This window comes from Culicoides brevitarsis, chromosome 1 (genome assembly GCF_036172545.1).
Source record: "Culicoides brevitarsis isolate CSIRO-B50_1 chromosome 1, AGI_CSIRO_Cbre_v1, whole genome shotgun sequence".
NCBI lineage: Eukaryota > Metazoa > Arthropoda > Insecta > Diptera > Ceratopogonidae > Culicoides > Culicoides brevitarsis.
Window position 1 is genome coordinate 2,408,783 of NC_087085.1, and position 18,802 is coordinate 2,427,584.

Genomic DNA, 18,802 nt, shown 5'->3' on the forward strand with positions numbered 1-18,802 from the left:
ACGAATGAAAATGATAAATTTTAATATTTTTTTAAGCTTTTAAATCAAATTTTAGTTAAAAATTATAATTTTTTTTGAAGGAAATTAATTAAAAATTAAATTTTTAATAAGATATTATTTTTAAAAATAAGAAAAATTAAATTTTTAATAAAAATTTCCCTAAAAACTTAATGAGACGAATGAAAATGATACATTTTAATTAAAAAATTATTAAAAATTTAATTTTTCTTAATTTAAAAATATTTTTTAATTTATAAAAATAATTTTAATTTTTAAATTTAACTAATTTCATGTAAATTTTTAAAATTTAATTTTAAAAAATTAATTTTTTAATAAATTTTAAGAATTGGCAACTCTTTGAAAAACGCACCAATGAGAGCTCGAGTTTTAAATTCTTTACTCCCATTGGTTAAAAGTCTTAATCAACGGTTTCTGCGAATTGTGTAAATATTGCTCTCGAGTATTTCACCTTTTTTCATCCCTTTTTCGTGCCTTTATGCAGTAAAATTGTCCTTTTTTGCTCAAAAACGTCCCTGAAATTCGCCCAAGGTACGAGTTTCCCTCGAAATCTGTCAGAATTTCGCTAAAATTCAAATTTTTTTCTTGCAGAATTCCTTCACAAAATGTCATCAGCAGGAGTTCACCAACACACAGAAATAAATCCTAATCCCGGCACAAAAAATGAGGACAACAAAAATCCGATTTACGAGTCCATCGAAGACGATGTTGAGCATCTCGAACAAATGATCACGTTGCGTGACTCGAATTTTCATTCGGTGACGAGAGAAGTTTGGCGCGACGTCGTTTCCCCGTCGTCGAGTATTTCGTCGATCAACACAAGTGACTCGGATGACGAGGATTTTTCGGGATACATCAGCATCGGCGGGAGTTTTAGTTTCACGCGGGAGCGACGAAATGCGAATAACAACAATTTTTGTGATAAATCGTCGGCAATGAGTGATGCCGACACGGAAGACACGCTGAATGAGAGTCGAATCTCGTTGCAGGAGATCAACATGCAAATTGGCGTGGCGGAGGAATTAGTGCTGACACCGAATTCGCGACAAAAGCACAACAACAAGCATCTTTTTACGAATTTGGAGACAATTCACGAGGGAAAGTTTCTGCATACGCCGCCCAAAAATGCAGCAGATCGATCGTCGCCGCGAACAAACAAACGAAAATCGTCGAGTTTGCTGTTTGAACGCCTGGAGCGCGACTGATTTCGCTGCTTCTCGTAACACATTCCAAGGCTCTTCCAAAGAGATTTCTTCTTTTTTTGTTAATTATTGAACGACTTAAGTTATTATTGGTCACTACGTGCCCGGATGATGAACGAAAAAATGCCATAATTTTTTTTTTAAGTATTATAAGGATTTATTCTGAACCTACCGAGAATACAGAAAAATGTAACTGATATTAATTATTTGGTAAGTGCAACAAACGGAAATTGTTTCAAAATAATTATTTATGTCGACAGAGAGGGAAATTGAATAAATGATAATGATGATAATTTATATCAAAAAATTAGAAAAAAATTTTTTTTTATTATTTTGTAAAAATATTTGTTTTAATTTGATTTGAGTTACAAAAATTTAATTTTTTTTTTTTTTGAAAATTAAATAAATTTTTAGTTTTTTTTTTTAAATGAAGCAAAGAAAAAATTTTTTAAAAATATGATAAATTTTGATTTTTTTTTTTTAATTTGACGTTCTTCAAAAAAAAATAAATAAATAAAAATCAAATTAAAAATTTTATTAAAAAAAAATAAAAAAGTAAAATTTGGTTTAAAAATATAAAAAAATAAAATTTTATTTTTTTTTCAATTAAAATTATTATTTTAAAAATTTAAAGAGGAAAATTTTGTTAAAAAAAAGAAAATTTTAAATTTAAAAAAAAATTATTTAAAATTTTTCAATTTTTTTTTGCTTCATTTAGAAAAAATTCTAAAATTTATTTAATTTAATTTTTTTGCTTCATTTCGAAAAAAAAAATCTAAAAATTTATTCAAAAAAAATATTTTTTCAATAAAATAATTTATTTATATTTTTTTAATAGTGAACTTTTAAAAGAATTTTTGATGAAAATTATTATTAAATTAAATTATTGATTTAATTAAAAATTTGAAAAATAAGAAAAAATTTAAATAAAAAAAAGTTAATTAAAATTTTTGTTTGTTTGAAGAAAAAATTAAACTTTTAAATTAGAAAAAAACAAATTAATAAATTATTAAAAAAAAATTAAAAAAATAATTCAACAAAAATTTTTTGAACCAAAATAGAAAAAAAAAATAAATTACCTTAAAAATAAATTCATAAATATTATTTTTTTTACTCAAAAATATCATCAAAAAAGCTTAAAATATTTTTTTTCAAATGAAATAAAAAAAATATAAATCTTAAAGTTTTTTAATATTTTTTCATTATCAGAAAAATATTTTAAAATTTATCAAAAAATTATACTTCCATTTAAAAAAATATTAAATTAAAAAAAAAATTAATTTAACTTTTAATTCAATTAAAAATTTAATTAAATTAAATTAATTAAATTAAATTTAATTAATTATTTAATTTTATTTTTTTTTAGAAATTCAAAAATACTAAAAAATAATTTGAAAAATCGCTCATATTTATTCAATAAAAATTAATTATCATTTTACAATAAAATCCCTCGTAATATTTTTCGAATTATTTTTGAAACAATTTTCGTTTTTTTTTGCACTTGTCTACAAATTTAATGTAGAAATTAAGATAATGGAATATGCAATCTTGTGCCTAACTCACAAATAAAAAACTTCAAAAAAATTGAATCAAACTGTTTCCATGTCATCCGATTGCAAATATTTGATAATAAACTGAATGACTTCATCGACGTTGTGATTATTCAACAAATTCTTGATCTGATCGCTTTCCATGACGAGTGTAAAGAAAAGTTTGACATTTTCTCGAATGCAAGTTGGTTCATCAGTATCTTCTTCCTCGAATGGTTTTCCTCCGCAATTCTCGATAATCGACGTGAGAATTTGAATCGTCGGCAAATCCGGATATCCAAAGTCTTCTAATGTCGTGGCATCGAGTAAAAGGCCCAAAAGTTGCTTCGTGTAGGAAATCAGGGCTTCGTCAGTGAGCGATTCGTCAACTTTCATGCGTCGAATGTGTTCATCCAAGCCTCCGAAGGTCAAATCTTTGTTTTTATCCGCGGAATTTGCGTCTTGCGGTGCTTCTTCCATGTACTCGTCTTCGATTTCTTCCGGGATAACGAGCTCGATGTATCCTTTTTCGTCGATATCCGCGCGATAGTCGAACGGAAGTTTGTTTTCGTCGATGACAACTTCTTGCGATTGATCCTTGCGAAGTACTTCTTGACGCAGCTGTTCGAAAGCGGCATCTTCGCTCGCCAAAATGCCCAATTTTCGCTTTTCGGCGGTCTTGATTGCCCATTCAAAGTAGTTTTTGTGGCGATTTCGGATGTGACGACGGTAACAATCGCGTCGACGGAACATTCGGTTGCATAATTTGCATTTGACGGGCGCCTCGATACGATGAATGTTGGAATGGATCGCGAGTTGACCCTTTGTAACGAAGTGTTTGTGGCATTGGGTGCATGCGAAGGCACGTAAACGCAAATGGACTCCCTGCATGTGACGCTTGAGCTCGGCTTTTGTGATGTAATTGTTCTTGCAATAGTCACACGTGTAAATTTTGCCCATTTTGTGAGCGTTGCGGTAATGGATGTGTTTGCTAAAATTAGAAAAAAGAAAATTTTTTAATTAAATTTAAAAAAAAAATTTTTTTAAATAAAAAATGAAATTTAAAAAAAAAAACGAAAAAAAAGAATTAGAAACTCAAAAAAAATTAAATTGAAAAAAAAATTAAATTAAACAAGATAACGCAAGCAAGTTATCCAAGATAACTTCAAGCTTAAGATAACGAAAAAAAAATATTTAGAAATTTAAAAATTTTTGTAGTTAAAAAAATTTTCAAGAAAATTAATAAATAATTTTTTCATTAAATCTTTCGATTTTTAAATAATTGAATGATTAATAGTTTCGAATATTTTTGTATTTAAAATTAATAAAAAATTATTTTTTTGATTTTATTTTTAATTATTTTCTTGAAGTTTTTATTTTATTATTTCGTGAAATTCAGTGTTTTTAATTAAATTTTAATGTTTTTATTAAAATAATTTAAAAAAAATATTATAAAAATTAACTTACAAAAAAAAAAAACAAAAAAAAATCCAAAAACATAAATAATTAATTTTCAAGAAAATAAAATTCAAAAAATAGATAACAATTTAATTTTTTCAAAATTATTATTAATTTCTCATTTTTTTGCATTTTCATTAATATTTTCGATTTTTTATACAATTTTTATATAATTTTTATTTATTTTTTATTAATTTTTTATTCCTTGAAAATTATTTTTTTAAATTTTTAATTAAAAAAAAAAACATCAAATAATTACAAATCCAAAAAAAAGTTTTCAAGAAAAAAAAATTGTTTCAAAAAATAAATAATTTTTTTTTTATTTTTTTTTTTCGAAAAAAATTTTTTTTCGAAATTATTAATTTAATATTTTTGTTAATTTATTTTTTTATATTTTAATAATTTTTTTAATATCTTAATTTTTTTTTCATTTTTATTATTAATATTCTCGATTTTTTTTATAAATTTTTAAATATTCTAATTTTTTAAAAATTTCTTTAAATTTTAATTTTTGAATTTTAATTTAATTTTTAATTTCTTGAAAATTTTATTATTAATTTTTCATAAAAATAATAAATTAATTAAAAAATATGCAATAAAAATTAACTCACAGTCGAACAGTTTCAAATTTCTCGCCGCAAACTTTACATTCCCAACGAATCGAGTCATCATGAGCCTAAAAATGAAAAATTTTCTCAATAAAACCTCAGAAAAATTAAATTTTTAATCAAAATTTACCTTCATATGTGCCTTCAACTGACTATTTTGAATGAATTTCGCTTCACAATATTCACACGCGTACTTTTTCACTCCCGTATGCGTCTTCGTGTGTCGATTCAACGTTTCCTTGGCAGCAAATCTCGACGGGCAATAAGTACATTGATACGGTTTCTCGCCCGTATGCGTTCTGCGATGCTTTCTCAATGCGCCATTCGAGGGGAAACCTTTCTTGCAAATGTCACAAATGAAGGGCTTCTCTCCGGTATGCGTTCTCAGGTGAATATTCAACAGCGACGAACCCAAAAAGGCACGCGGACAATACGAACACTGAAAATCCTTCTTTTGCTGCGGCGCTTCGATATGCGTTTGCAAATGCAGCTTCAAATTGTCCATGCGAGCAAATAAGGCGCCACAAACGTTGCACGGATGCTTAATTACGGGTCGTTTCCCGTCGCAATTCATGTATTTGAGATGTCGCGTAAGGTGATATTGACGCGTGAATTCTTTGCCGCAACCGCGACAACAAAACTGTTTTCCGTGTTTGTGAGCTTCGAGATGCATTTTGAAGAGTTTCGCCGACAAAACGACCGCATTGCATTTGTCGCACGGAAATTTATTCGTCACCGTCGAATGTAACGTCAAGACATGGCGTCGAATGCTCGGATTGTCTTTGAACGATTTCGGGCACTTTTTGCACCGAATGTGACCCGTGTGAGCAGTTTCGACGCTCTCGCCGCAGCAAAAACACGTTTCCTCGTCGTCGTGAGCTTCCCATGATTTTTGCTCGTCTTTCGTTGCGGGCTCGTAGTCGTCTTCGTAATCGGGATCGACAGTAATTTGTTCGTTTTTTCGGAAATCCAAGACGATAGTTGTTTCTGGTTCGTCTTTTTCTGCCGCAGTTTCTTCGGAAATCGCATTTGGGATGTCCAGGATGTAATGTTCGACGTTGCCGGTGTCAGTTGTTGTCTGGGGAACGAATTGTTGATTCAGTAATGTACTGCGACATGCGGGCAAATGAGCTCTGAGGGTGTCCATGTTGTCGAAGGATTGTTCACATTTGGCGCAAATGTGTTCGATGATCTCTTCGACTTCCTCAAAGATGATTTGTGGATCGGGTTTGACATTTTTCTCATCCTTGACGGGGAAAAAATCGTTAATTTTCTTGCTTTTTGGCACGGATTTGCTCTTGGCGTGAGGTTTGATGTTGGAAACTTTTTTTGGTGACATCTTTAAAATCTAAAAAATGAAAAAAAAATAATTTAATAAAATTAATTTAAAATATTAAAAAATAAAAAATTTTATTAATTAAAATTTAATTTTAAATTAATTTTTTTTTATTTTCCTTATGAAAAATATTTTTAAAAATTAAATTATTTAATTTAAATAATTAGGTAGGTACTAATAAAAAAAATAAATTATTTTAATTTAATTTTAAAAAATTATTTTAATTAAAAATAAATTTAATTGTCACTAAAAAATATTTAAAAATTAATAATTTTTTTATTTAATTTCAAAAAATATTTTTTTAAATTTTCATTATTAAAAAAATTCCAAAAATTAACTTAATAAAAAAAATTAAATAATTAATTTTATTTTTTTTAAATATTAATTTTAATTTATATTTCCAAATGAACTTAAAATTAAATTTTAAAGTTAAAGTAATTTATAAAAATATATTGAATATTTGAAATAATTTAAAATAAATTAAAAAAATAAAAATTTAATTTTAAAAAAATAAATTATTTTTTTAAATTTTTATTTAATAATTAAATTAATTTTAAATAATTCAAAATATTATTTAATTATTTTTTTTTTATTTTTAGAAATTATTTATGTGAAGGAATCTTACCTTTCTGTACGTGAATCTGTATCTACAAGTCTATGGGAACCATTAACGCGTCATCTATTTTGCAGAAACCAAGGATGAATTGTTTATATTCCGGGCAGTGATGATTTTCCCACAAATTTTCAAGTTTTTTGCATAAAACTTTACAATTTTCAATCTTTAATGTATAAGGAACTGTCGATTTTCTCCAAATTTAACGGAATTATGAATAATTAATTAATACTTGTTGCTCGTAACTTTGTTGATATTTCTAAAAAGGCACTATTTACGATATTTTTCTTGAGTTTCTCACTAATCTCGAATAATTTTTAATGAATTAACGCTTAAACTTTTAATTAAACTTAAAAAACTTTTAATAAAACCTCTAAAAATTAATTAAATTAAGAGAAATGAAGGAAATTAAAAAATGATACGAGAAAGCCAGAAACCGATTATCGAATTCGAGTCGAATCGAGTAAAAAATTCAAACGAAAAAGTCGTTAAGTGACGTCACACAAACAATTTTCAAGGATAATTGCACCGCCCGCCATCGGAAAGTTATCGGAATATTTAATCAACGCGCATGGTAAGTAACTGACCGTAAAAAGTTTCAATAAAACACGAAGGCACAATCGGTTTTCATTCAGTTATTTGAGGAAAAATCAAGTGAAAATACTCAAGCATGTTGAAAAATTGCTGCTCAGTACAAAAGTATTATTATGGACTTAATAAATATTGTTCAAACAAGGATACATGAACTAAAAGGATATAAAGTGCGCGACAACATAAAAAAGAAATAATAACAATAATAAGAGTAAATATTATCATGGAAAAAAAATTATTGTGGAAATTACAATTTACTTACGGATTAATTTATTTAAAACGTTATTCAGTGACAACACGCATTAAGTGCACTTTTCCCGTTGTAATGACGATTATTAAATATGCGTTAATTACAAAAAGGGGTTGAATTGACCGCGACAGTGAAAAAAAAATATTTTATGAATATTAAAAAAAATATTTAAAAATTTATTGCTTGAAAATTGCGTTCAATTTTTTTTTTATTTAATTAAGTTTTTTTTAAAGCTTAATTTTTTTAAATATTTTTAATATTTTTTTATATTTTTAATTAATTTTTTAGTATAATTAAATTTTTTTTTATTAATTAAATTTTATGTTAATTCACATAAATTTAAAACTAATTAATTTTTTTAATTTAAAATTATTTTTTGAGTTTTAATTTTTGAGCAATAAATTTTTAAAATATTCATTGGATTGATATTCAACATTTAAAAAAATAAGAATTTAATTTAATTTAAATTTAAAAAAATTTTATTGAAAGTTAATAAAATAAATTAATGAAAAAAAATAAAATTAATTTAAAAAAATTTAATAAATGAAAAAATTAAAATTTAAAAAAATTAATTTAACTTTAAAAAAAAATAATAATTAAATTTTATTTTTAAAAAAAAAAGTAATTTTATTTTAATAATTTTAATTTAATTTAATTTTAATATAATTTTATTTTTATTTTGAATTCTCGAAATATAAGAATTTTTATTTAATTTGCTTTGAATCAAAAAAAAAAAAATTGATTAGAAATTAAATAAAAAATAAACTGTAAATTAAAATTAATACAAAAAAAATAAGAATTTAAATTATTTTATTTAAAAAAAAAATTTTATTAAAAATATAATTAATTAATTAAAATTAAATTTTTATTTTAAATTTTTAATTATAAAAAAAAAAATTAAAAAAATAAAATTGAATTAAACAAAATTAATTAAATTAAAATTAATAAATAATAATTTTAATTTTAAAAAAATAATTTTTACTTCAAATTAATAATTTTTTAAAATAAAATTTTTATTTTTTTAAAAGAAATATTTTTTAGAAAAATATAAATTTTAATATAAAAACATTTAAAAATAAATTAAATTAAAGAAAACACTTACCTCATGATAAAAATCGTCAAATCCGGTAATCCTTGTTCAATTTTCCAAAACAACAATTTTCATATCATTGATCTCAATCCTTGTAATTCCACACTCGGTGCCTATAATTTTTTGTCAACAAATGCATGAAAAAAAGGGGAACTCACTAATTATGATGATTACAATTTTTTCCTGTCCCATTTACTATTTTGGAATCCATGACATGAAACATGCTCCATAAACAACACTAAATGGACATAACGGGAAAACAAACAAGTTTATAATAAATCGTATACACGTGCGCCTCAAACGAAAAATTAGGTGACAAGAATTTTATCCATTAAAATGTTTTGTTTGTCCATTTCATAATTATATGGATTTTTTTATCGTCAATTCCCGTGTGTGACGAAAAAAAAGCTGGAAAAATGCGTGCGTGTTTCAAATCAAATTAACTGCACTTTTATTGATTGCTCGAAGTAGTAAAGTAATTTTTTGCCGCTTGCTCGTCATTAAAACGAAGGAAAAGTGCATACAAGTCGAGGGGTGCAAAGTTTAAGGTTGTTACTGAATGTCCTGTGAAAAAGGTTACTTTTAATGAGTTTTGCGCGCGAATGTGCGTGCAATTTCACCGGGTCAATGTACTCGAGTTGATTGAAATTTCATTGGTTAGGTTTGAACCAGAAAAATAAATTGATACGAGAACAAACAATAATTAGCCCAAAAAACGATAATTAACACAGAAAAACAGTGAAAATAATTAATTATGGTGCAAACAAAAAGTCCGGCGAACTCGCGAGGCGTAAGTCCAGCGAGAAGAGGCGCGGGAGGAACGACAAACGGAAATTTGAACAAAGTAAATAAAGCTGGACCAACGAGGAGATCACAGAGTTTGACAAGGAAGAATAATAATAATAATAACAACAACAACAATAATAATCGGAGTAGAGGAGTGAGTCCCGCAAAAAGTCTCAATGGAGCAACGAAAGCCAAAACGAATAATAATAATAATCAACCGGTGCTTGTGAGATCACGAGGAAGCGAGTGAGTATTTTTCATTATTTAATTTTTTTTTTAATTTCGAAGCAAACTTTCCTTCTCCGATTTTGGTCGAAAAAATTCATAAAAAAAAATAAAAATTAAATATAAAATGGAAAAAATTACACATTTTTTATAGTTTTTAAAATAAATTTTTAAAAATAAATAAATAAAAAATTTTTAATTAAATAAATTTTAAATAATTTTTTTTTTTTTTAATTTAAATAAATTAATTTATTTAAAAATAATTTCAATAAAAAGTGGAATTAAATAAATTTAAAATTATTAATTTAAGTTATTAAAATTATTATATTTAATTATTTAATTATTTAATATTTTTTTAATAAAAAAAGCAAAATATTTTATTTATAAAAATTTTTTTTAAATATTAAAGTAGATTACTTTAAGATAATTTTTTTAGATGATGAAAATTCATATATTTTTTTTATGAAATTTAAATTAATTTATTAAATTATTAATTTTTAAATTTTTATTAAACTTTTATTATTTTTTTTTAAATATAATTTTTTTTCATTAAAAACATACAAAAAACGAATCTTATTGAAATTTGAAAAAAAACTATTATTATCACGTGAAAAAAAACATTTTCAAAAATTTATATTGTATGATATTTTATTTTTATTTACCTAAATATTTAAAAAATTAAAATATTTTTTTTTATTTTGAGCTCAAATTCGAAAATCATATAGAATTAAATGAATGTGAAAATAATTTTATTTAAAACATTTTTTATTTTTTACATTTATATTTAAAAAAAATTTGTTTTCGTCTAAAAAAATTTTTTTTTTTAATATTTCCTTAAATAAAATTAAAGTTTAAAAAACTAAATTTAAAAAAAAAAATAATTTTATCAAACAAAACCCAAAGTTTGACTAAAATTTTTGAAAATAAAAAATTTTTAAATAGAATTTTCGTTAAAAAATTTAATAAAATATTTTTTTTAATTTAAAAAAATTATTTAATTAATTTTTTTTTTAATTTTCTTCCAAAAGTGATTCTTAATGAGATAATTTTTGATAAAAATTAACAGGAAATATTTTTTTGTTGAACCAATCAACATAATTTGTATTATTTTTCCAATACTTCCTATTTTATTGTTACTCAAGGATAATAACCGATAATGCCTAAAAAAAGCCTTCATTCCAAAAATTTCACTGAATATCACAAAACTAATCGATACTTTTCCTTTTTTTGAACATTTAATACCTAATAACGACTAAGTAGCTACTTCAACTTCAACCGATGGGAACTTTATTAATTATTAAAGGAATATATTCCGTATTGACCGTCAATTTGAATAAAATGAAAATAAAATCAATAATTCGTCAATCATAAAATATTTCTACATCGAAGCATTTTTTTCAATAAGATACAATTTCTGCGAAATTATTTCGTGACATTGAGTCATTAAAATAAATTTCGCCCGAATTGTTAATTTGGTTCATTCGAAAAGTCACGGTCAACTTTTTTTTTCGTTATCGCGGGAATTTCACCGGAAGCCGTTACTCATTAATTTTTATTTGGAAATGAATGTTTTCATTTAAAAAAAAATTCCCCTCTAGCAACACTTGGTTTGGCAATGAAAACGGCAATTTCACAAGAAAATGTAAATAAAAGCGGCGTGACTTGATATTTGCGAATGAATAAAACTTTTTTTCTTTGTGTGGCTTGTTTGACGTGTAGCTATTTAATTAACGAGGTGTTTGTCTGGTCAAAGCTTATTATTTAAATGGAAATAGAAAATTCCGTTTTTCCGAGGAAATTTTATGAGAATTTATATTTTATTAAATAAATAGTTAGACGTGACAAATATTTAATGAGGAAAGACAGACAAAATATTAAAAGAGGCGTCATTTTAAGTTGAATTAAGTGACAAAGAAAAAAAAATAAAGAAAGTTCAAAATCTTTGTTTTCTTTGAACTTAAAAAGTTCATTTTAATTAATAATTAATTGAATATTTTTTTAAAAAATAAAATGACGTCTCTTAAAATTCTAAGGAACATAAAAAAAATTCTTAAAATAATTTTTTTTAAAGAAAATAATTTAAAAATTAAAATTTAATTATTTTAAATTAATTATTATTTTTTTTATATAATTTAAATATTTTAATTATTTATTAATTATTTTAAAAATTAAAATTATTTTTTTAATATATTTTTTTTTTAAAAAAATATTTATTTTAAAGAAAATTTGACTTTTTGACCCTTGTTTTATATGTTTTAGTGCATAAAACTCAAAAAATATTACGAGTAACAAAAGCTTTAATTCATAAATAAGGCTCAAAATGTGAATTAAAATTTCTTTTGTGATGCAAAATTAAATAATTTTTATATTTAATAAACATTTATTCCTTTATTTAAGGATTTATGCACTAAAAAGTATAAAACAAGGGTTTAAAAAATCAAATTTTATCAATTTTCCATTAAAATTAATATTTTTTTTTTAAAAAAATATTTTAATTTTAAAATAATTAATCAATGAAAAATAAATAAATTTATAAATAATAAATAAATAATAAAATAATAAAAATAAAATATAAAAATAATTTAAAATAATTCAATTTAAATTTAAAAATAATTTTTATGGTTCAAAAAATAAAATAAAAAATAAAAAATAAATTAAATTTTGAATTAATAAATAATAAAACATTTAAAAATTTATTAGAATATTTAAATAATTATTAAATTATTTAAAAAAATTAAAAAAAAATTTGTGCCTTAAATTAAGCTGAATTCACTCCAAAATGTGTACTTACCTTTTCATCAACAAGTCGTTGGCAGAAAAATTTACATAAATTTAAATAAACCATAAACTTCCTCGCATGATTTTTTTTCTTTTATTTTAAGCACTGACCAGACGATTATGCAAATTTCCAAAGAACAAACAAAAAGTTAATCGTTGCGGCAAGCAATTTTCCTTTCTATTTTTATAAAAATACCGCCGATAAGGTGCATTCACCGAAACATTTTTCGTGCAAGAATTTAATGCTCAATATTCATGAATGGAAAGCGCCTCATGACGAAACGAAGGAAAATTCATATAATTATACCGGAAGTTCAATGAGCTCTCCCATTCTCGCCTTAACACGTGTTTTTGAAGGTTTTTTCAATTTTTCGGTTGTTAAAAGTTCTTGCAACGGTATCGATTAATAATCGATCGACAGGTTTTTTTTTGTAATAAAATTAATTCTCGACGGTTAGTGATACCTGTCTCGATAAGACGAGGTTGATAAACAACACTTTCCGTGACCGTGTAAAAAAACAACGACACAAAAACAGTGATTAGGGAGTTGGTTGACTCTTTGTAATTATTTTTTGTTTGTTTTTTCACAGCAACGAAGGATTTTCTTTGATGCGACAATTTTTTTTTTTTGTTGAAAAACAAACAAACTGCGTCATTTTCTGAGAATATTGTCCTTTGGAGGCGTCTTTCTTTGTAAACCTTGAACTTTGTTGATGATTAACGAGGAAAAAATTAACCCTGAGCAGGACATTCATCATCATTTGTGTGCATTTTTGATGTCTAATGGAAAATTTTTGCGTTTTTTTATTAATTTTATATAAAAAATTTATTCATTTGTGAGATCCGAAAGCTAATTTAAGGAAAAAAATTCACTTTTCCACAGTGTGAAAATTATTCTCATGCCGTTTTTGATTAAATTTTCTTGTAAAAGTTTCATCACAATATCTGCACTTGAATTGTTTTGAAGATGGTTTTCCACGTTTAATTATCTAAAAAAAAAAATAAAAAAAAAATATTTCCAAAAATTATTTAAAAAAAAAATATCAAATTTACTTACCTCATGAAGCTTTTCACACGGATTCTCAAGAGACTTCTTCTCGTTAGATTTCTTCCCGTGAAATTCTTTTTCGTGACGATCTGCGTTGAATTTTTTAGTAAAGGATGCAATACAATATCGACACTTGAATTTTCTATCTGCAGATTCTATTTTTTGTATATTTTTTTTGCTTTCAAAACGGGTTTCGATCCTGTTGATTTCCATTGTCTAAAAAAATTATTAATTTTTTTATGTTTTAATTAATAGAGTTTTCTTATTTATTTAAAAAAAAAATTAAAATAAAATGAAAAAAATTAAAAATATTAAATAATAAATAAATTTAATAAATAAAAAAAATATAAAAATAATCATATTAAAAACTTAAAAAAAATATTTTAATATTTTTTTAATTTATTTTTTTTAATATTTTAAATTATTTAAATACTTTTTTTAATTTAAATTTTAATAACTTAATTATAATAATTTTTTAAATGGAATTTTATAATTAAAATTTAATTATTATTTAATTTATTATTTAATTTAATTTAATTAAATTTTAATTATTTTTTTTATTTATTTTAATTTTAGTTTGATTATTTTTAAATTATTTATTATATTAATTAAATTAAATTTTAAAATTAAAATTATTTTTTTTAAATTTATTATTTTATTAATTAAAATATTTCTATTAAAAATTATAAATTAAAATTTTTATAATTTTTTTTTATTAAAAAAATTAATCTCAAACTAAAATTTAATTAAATTAAAATTTAAATAAAAAATAAAAATAATTTTTTTTTTAAATTACTTACATCAGGAAGACTTTTGGTTTGTAATTTCCCATGAACTTTCCTCTCATGTCTTTCTGCATTGTATTTTCTGTTAAAGGTTGCATCACAAAATCCGCACTTGAAGAAGTTTTTCGACGCTGATAATTCTTCGTCTGCCTTGCGTTTATGCGAAATTGTAACCGAGTCTTCATCAAAAGTCTCATATGTAAAGTCGACGTCTTCTGTTTTTACTTCGAAAAATTGGAAAGAATCTTCTTCAGTCTCATGCAGTAAATCTTGAGGATCAATTTCATTGAGGATTTGGATGTTGCTGAGTTGATGAGAATTAATTTCCTATAAAAAAAAAAATAAAAAAATATTAAAATTTAAAAAAATAAAAAAAAAATATTTTAAAATTTAATAAAAATAAAAAAATATTTAAAATTAATTTTTAATTTTTTTTTAATAATTTGATTTTGCAACAAAATTTTAAATAATTATTTCAACAAAAAAAATCCAAAATTTCCCCAAAAGACGACAAATTAAGACTTTTATGTCTCAAAGGAGGACAAAGACCATCGATTTCTCGCTCGAACTAATCTAATTTGCGAAATTGCTCGTAAACATGGTCATTATTAACACCGCGCTCCATCATAATTATTGACGGGGCGAGAATGGAAGTGCATTACTTGCTACTTTTCCAAACGCCATTCGTTCGGTTGAGGGGGCGACAATCAATTCCTAATCATAGTTTTGTCCGACAGATATTAAGTTTGTGTCGCTTTTCACGTACATCGACACTGAATATGTAATTATTTTCACATTTCCTACATGTCACAGAACCCCCTTTTAGCCTTCGTGTCGTGAGTTTTTTTCCGCAGTAAGCGTTGGTTGGGTGATTCATGCAGATAGGAGTGAAAATAAAGTAGGACAGCTTTTAATTTTTTTTTTTGTAATAATTTAGGTCAAAAAAGGGGATTAAGGGACTTTTTGTTGATAGATCAGTATTAAAGATTGCCCGATTTATTGATTTGGCAGCCTACTCGTTTCTTTGGCAAGTACTTTGTCGAGTTTGGTGATGAATGTGTCGATTTCTTCTCGTTTGGCGCCAATTCCGACAGCTGCGGTGAGATATGATTGGTTAAAGTTGCTTGTGTGAGATCCCCAACCTGAAAAAAGAAATAAAAATAATTTGAAAAATTTAAAATTTTCTTGATTTTATTATTATTATTTTTGTGAAAATTGTGAAATTATAAAAATTTAATTGATATGAATTAAAAAAAAAAATATAAAAAAAATCAATTAAAAATTAATTTCAAATTTAATATATTTTTTATCAGAAATTTTTAATTAAAAAAAAAAATTATAGTAAAATAAAAATAATTTTTTTTAATTAAATTTAATTATTAATCATAAAAATATTTTTTTTATTTAATTTTAATTTTTTTTTAAGTAAAATTTTAAATTAATTTTTTAATTTTTTAATAAAATTTTATTTTTTTTTATTTTTATAAATTTTCCATTTAAATTTTTATGAAAACAAAATTTTAATTTTTCTTTGAAATTTTTATTAAAATAAAATTTTGGTTTTTTTAATTATTTTTTTTAAATTTTTCTTTTTAAAAGATTTTTTTTTTATTTTTTATGAAATTATTTTTTTTTTTTCAATTAGGTATTTAATGATTTTTTTTTATAAAATTTTATTAAAATTTAATTATTATTTTTTTTATTTAAAATTTTCGAAATTAAAATTATTTAAAATTTAATTTATTATTATTAATAATTATTTTTTTTTCGAAAATTTTCATAAGTTTTCAAAAATTTTTAAGAAATTGTTTTGAAAATATTTTTTTTAATTAAAAAAATGATAATAAAAAATATTTACCTTCGAATTTAAATCCACAAATTTCTTTAGCATCTCTTTTTGGTACAACTCTTGCTCCCGAAACGCCTCGTTTGAACAACATTGACCCAATACTCGTTTCATTTTCGAAATTTTCCAATGTAAAAGCCACAGAAATCGGATTATTTTTGGTCAGCAGCACTTTTTCGTTATATTTTTCCGCCAAATTTGTCAATTTTTCCTTCAAATACGCAAAATTTTCTTTCCTTTCCTTAACGAGTCGCAAAAAATCCTCTCTTCCCATCGACAAAAGCGTGATAAAAACATTCAAAGCCGACGCTGACGTTGCTCTCCCGGCATAAGTATCGGCAATTCTTTCAATTTTCAGCTCTTCATTGAATCCAGCGACGATGCAACCACTCACGGGTACCATGAGGTTCTTATCGGCACTCGAGACAAAAACATCAATTCTCCCCTTTTTCGTGGCTTGTTCAATTTGATGCGTCAAAAAGGTACTTTGAAGTCCATAAGCGTTGTTAACAACATGAGGAATGTCGAAATCTCTCGCAAGCTTTGATAACGCGAGTAAATCGTCACAGGCACGCGGCGCAAAGCAACTTGTCGTCGAATAAATGCAAGCGATGTTTTCCGCGCCGATTTCTTGAATTAAATTCTCAAATTCGTCAACATCCGTTTTAAGTTCGTCCTCCGCTTGAACAGTGTCGATTATTACGGGCGTAAATCCAGCTGTGGAAATTGCCTTGAAACAGGATTTTTGATCGATTCGAGACCAAAGAATGAATTTTGCCTTGGGACGAAGTTGGCGAAGACTTAAAAAAATTAAAACGAGCGTCATTCCCGTCGCCATCGGTACAAGAAGGCATTTTTGCGCACTTGGGACGCCCGCGAGCTTGATGAGATCCAAAAGAAGACATTCCGTGAGACGAGCGAGCATCGTACTGCCAACAGCTTTCGGTTGAGATTCTGTCAAACTGCCTGAACGCCCGATTCCGTGTGAAAAATTGAAGTTTATTCGAGATACGAGCTCTAAAAATTAATTTTTTATTGAAAAATCTTTGAAAATTTGTTAAAAATCGAAGAAAAACTTACTACTGTAGACTCTTCCTTCTCGTTCGCCGACGCCGCAAGTATTGGGAAAGTTGTTACTGTCCAAAGATGACAAATAATTCAACAGTTCTTCAATTATTTCATCTGAAAATCCCTTTTCCGGCAGTTTTTTCTACAAAAAAATAAGATTTTTATTGAAATTTTCGTTAAAAAATTATTTTTTTTACCTTTTCGAGGAATTGTGTGAAGATGTTTGTTCTACTTTGCCTTCCATCTAACGCGATTTCAGCATAACTTTTGCCAACGAGGCTCTCAATGGACTTTTTTACCCTTTCGTCGCTCATTTTTAAAGTTTTTGTACATTAATGAGGTAGAAAAAGTTGAAAAATAGAAGCTTGTTCATCAATTCTTTGGTTTGTTATTGTTTGTGTCATGTGAATATCGAAGAGAAATGTCATCCGGGTGTTTATTTTTTTTAAATATCAACAAGTGATTCGTTAAAAGGGATGAAAAAGAGCGCGAAGTGACAAAAATGTTAAAAAAATTAATTTTCGTTGATTTGAATTTTTTTTTGAATGAAAAAATTGAAAAAAAAAATTAAAAATAAAAAATTAATTTGGTTCAATTTGTTGATTTTTGAAAAAAAAAAATTTTTTTAAAAATTCAAAAATAAAAAAAATTAAATTAATTAAAAAATTTAAAAAAATGTTAAAAAAATTCTATTTAAAAAAGAAAGAAAATTAGAAATAAAAAAAAAAATTAAATTAATTTAAAAAAATTAAAAATTAAAAAAAAAAAAAAATATATTTAAAAATTTAAACAATTTAAATTAATTTTTTTTTAATAATTTAATAATAATTTATTTTTTTATTAAATTAAATTAAATTTTTATTTTTTTTTATTTTAAAAAAATTATTTAACATTAAAAAAAAATTAAAAAAAATCTTTACGAATTTAAAAATTTGAGAAATATTTTTAAAAAATTCAAATTTTCTATAAAAATTTCTTAAAATACTTCAATTTGTAGAAATTCAACATGAAACGATAAAAAATCAAATTAAAAATAAAAATCCTTTAACAAAAAAGCTAAAATAAATTACAAAAATAATTGAAAATCCTCAATGATTCAATCGCCAAAGTAGTTCAATGTCACAAATTTTCACGTAATTAGTTACAGCTCACTTGTTCGAACGTTTATTTGTTTCTTTTGTAACATTTCTTTGCTCACCCGACATTGATTGATGCTCATTTCCCACATTTCACATTTTTTTTCCGACAAATTAATCAATTTTTCTTTGATTCGAAAAAAAATCGAAGCAAATATTCCAGAAATCGATGGAAATTTATGGCGCCCGATAATCGTCAAGTAAATAAAACACAAAAAAAGTAACGATGTCACCTTCCAATCAATCGTTCAATTACTTGGTCTAGAAATCGCAGACTCGTGGCAAAAATTGATCAATTTAACATGCAAGGCGACTCAATTGGGTTAGCTTACTACTTTTTTTTTAATTTTAAACATTATTATCGTTTTTTTATTGAAAAATTTCTTTGACAAAAAAAAATAAGTGCTTTACTTTCCTTTTGATTAAACACGAGAA

The 18,802-nt window shown here is 24.3% G+C and overlaps 4 protein-coding genes across 5 annotated transcripts in view; 1 reads left to right on the forward strand and 3 right to left on the reverse strand.

Annotated features, from left to right (window-relative positions):
* The window catches only part of LOC134836707 (enoyl-[acyl-carrier-protein] reductase, mitochondrial-like), a 226,824-nt gene that overhangs the window by 89,988 nt on the left and 118,034 nt on the right, over positions 1-18,802 (reverse strand). The gene's annotated exons all lie outside the window — the stretch shown is intronic.
* Positions 427-1,494, forward strand: LOC134836709 (uncharacterized). The gene is made up of 2 exons (XM_063851897.1): positions 427-549; positions 610-1,494. Exon 2 carries the CDS (start codon positions 624-626, stop codon positions 1,221-1,223), a length of 600 nt encoding a protein of 199 aa, XP_063707967.1. The 5' UTR covers positions 427-549; positions 610-623; the 3' UTR covers positions 1,224-1,494.
* Positions 2,629-18,802, reverse strand: part of LOC134836702 (protein suppressor of hairy wing-like) — an 89,946-nt gene continuing 73,772 nt past the window's right edge. The window contains exons 2-4 of the mRNA XM_063851888.1: positions 4,946-6,163; positions 4,819-4,883; positions 2,629-3,740 (exon numbers count right to left, since the gene is read on the reverse strand). Of these exons, the coding sequence (XP_063707958.1) occupies positions 2,810-3,740; positions 4,819-4,883; positions 4,946-6,154 (2,205 nt within the window). The 5' untranslated portion in view covers positions 6,155-6,163 and the 3' untranslated portion in view covers positions 2,629-2,809. The remainder of the gene's footprint in view (positions 3,741-4,818; positions 4,884-4,945; positions 6,164-18,802) is intronic.
* On the reverse strand, positions 13,327-17,612 carry LOC134838011 (O-phosphoseryl-tRNA(Sec) selenium transferase). 2 transcript variants are annotated; one of them, XM_063853442.1, is made up of 7 exons: positions 17,429-17,612; positions 17,244-17,373; positions 16,176-17,180; positions 15,353-15,459; positions 14,333-14,644; positions 13,542-13,748; positions 13,327-13,473 (listed from the first exon to the last, which is right to left on the reverse strand). In XM_063853442.1, exons 1-7 carry the CDS (start codon positions 17,543-17,545, stop codon positions 13,354-13,356), a joined length of 1,998 nt encoding a protein of 665 aa, XP_063709512.1. In that variant the 5' UTR covers positions 17,546-17,612; the 3' UTR covers positions 13,327-13,353. The 2 variants fall into 2 exon arrangements, with proteins under 2 accessions (XP_063709512.1, XP_063709513.1); XM_063853443.1 differs by lacking the exons at positions 13,327-13,473; positions 13,542-13,748 and having other exon boundaries at positions 14,518-14,644; positions 15,334-15,459.

Excerpts from the sequence above, each read along its gene's own strand:
- LOC134836709 (XM_063851897.1), top strand. The coding sequence starts at position 624 with ATGTCATCAGCAGGAGTTCACCAACACACAGAAATAAATCCTAATCCC.
- LOC134838011 (XM_063853442.1), bottom strand. The coding sequence starts at position 17,545 with ATGAGCGACGAAAGGGTAAAAAAGTCCATTGAGAGCCTCGTTGGCAAA. Across the intron at positions 17,374-17,428 it reads TCACACAATTCCTCGAAAAG|AAAAAACTGCCGGAAAAGGG; the intron begins GTAAAAAAAATA and ends ATTTTTTTGTAG. Across the intron at positions 13,749-14,332 it reads AAACCAAAAGTCTTCCTGAT|ACAATGGAAATCAACAGGAT; the intron begins GTAAGTAATTTA and ends TAATTTTTTTAG.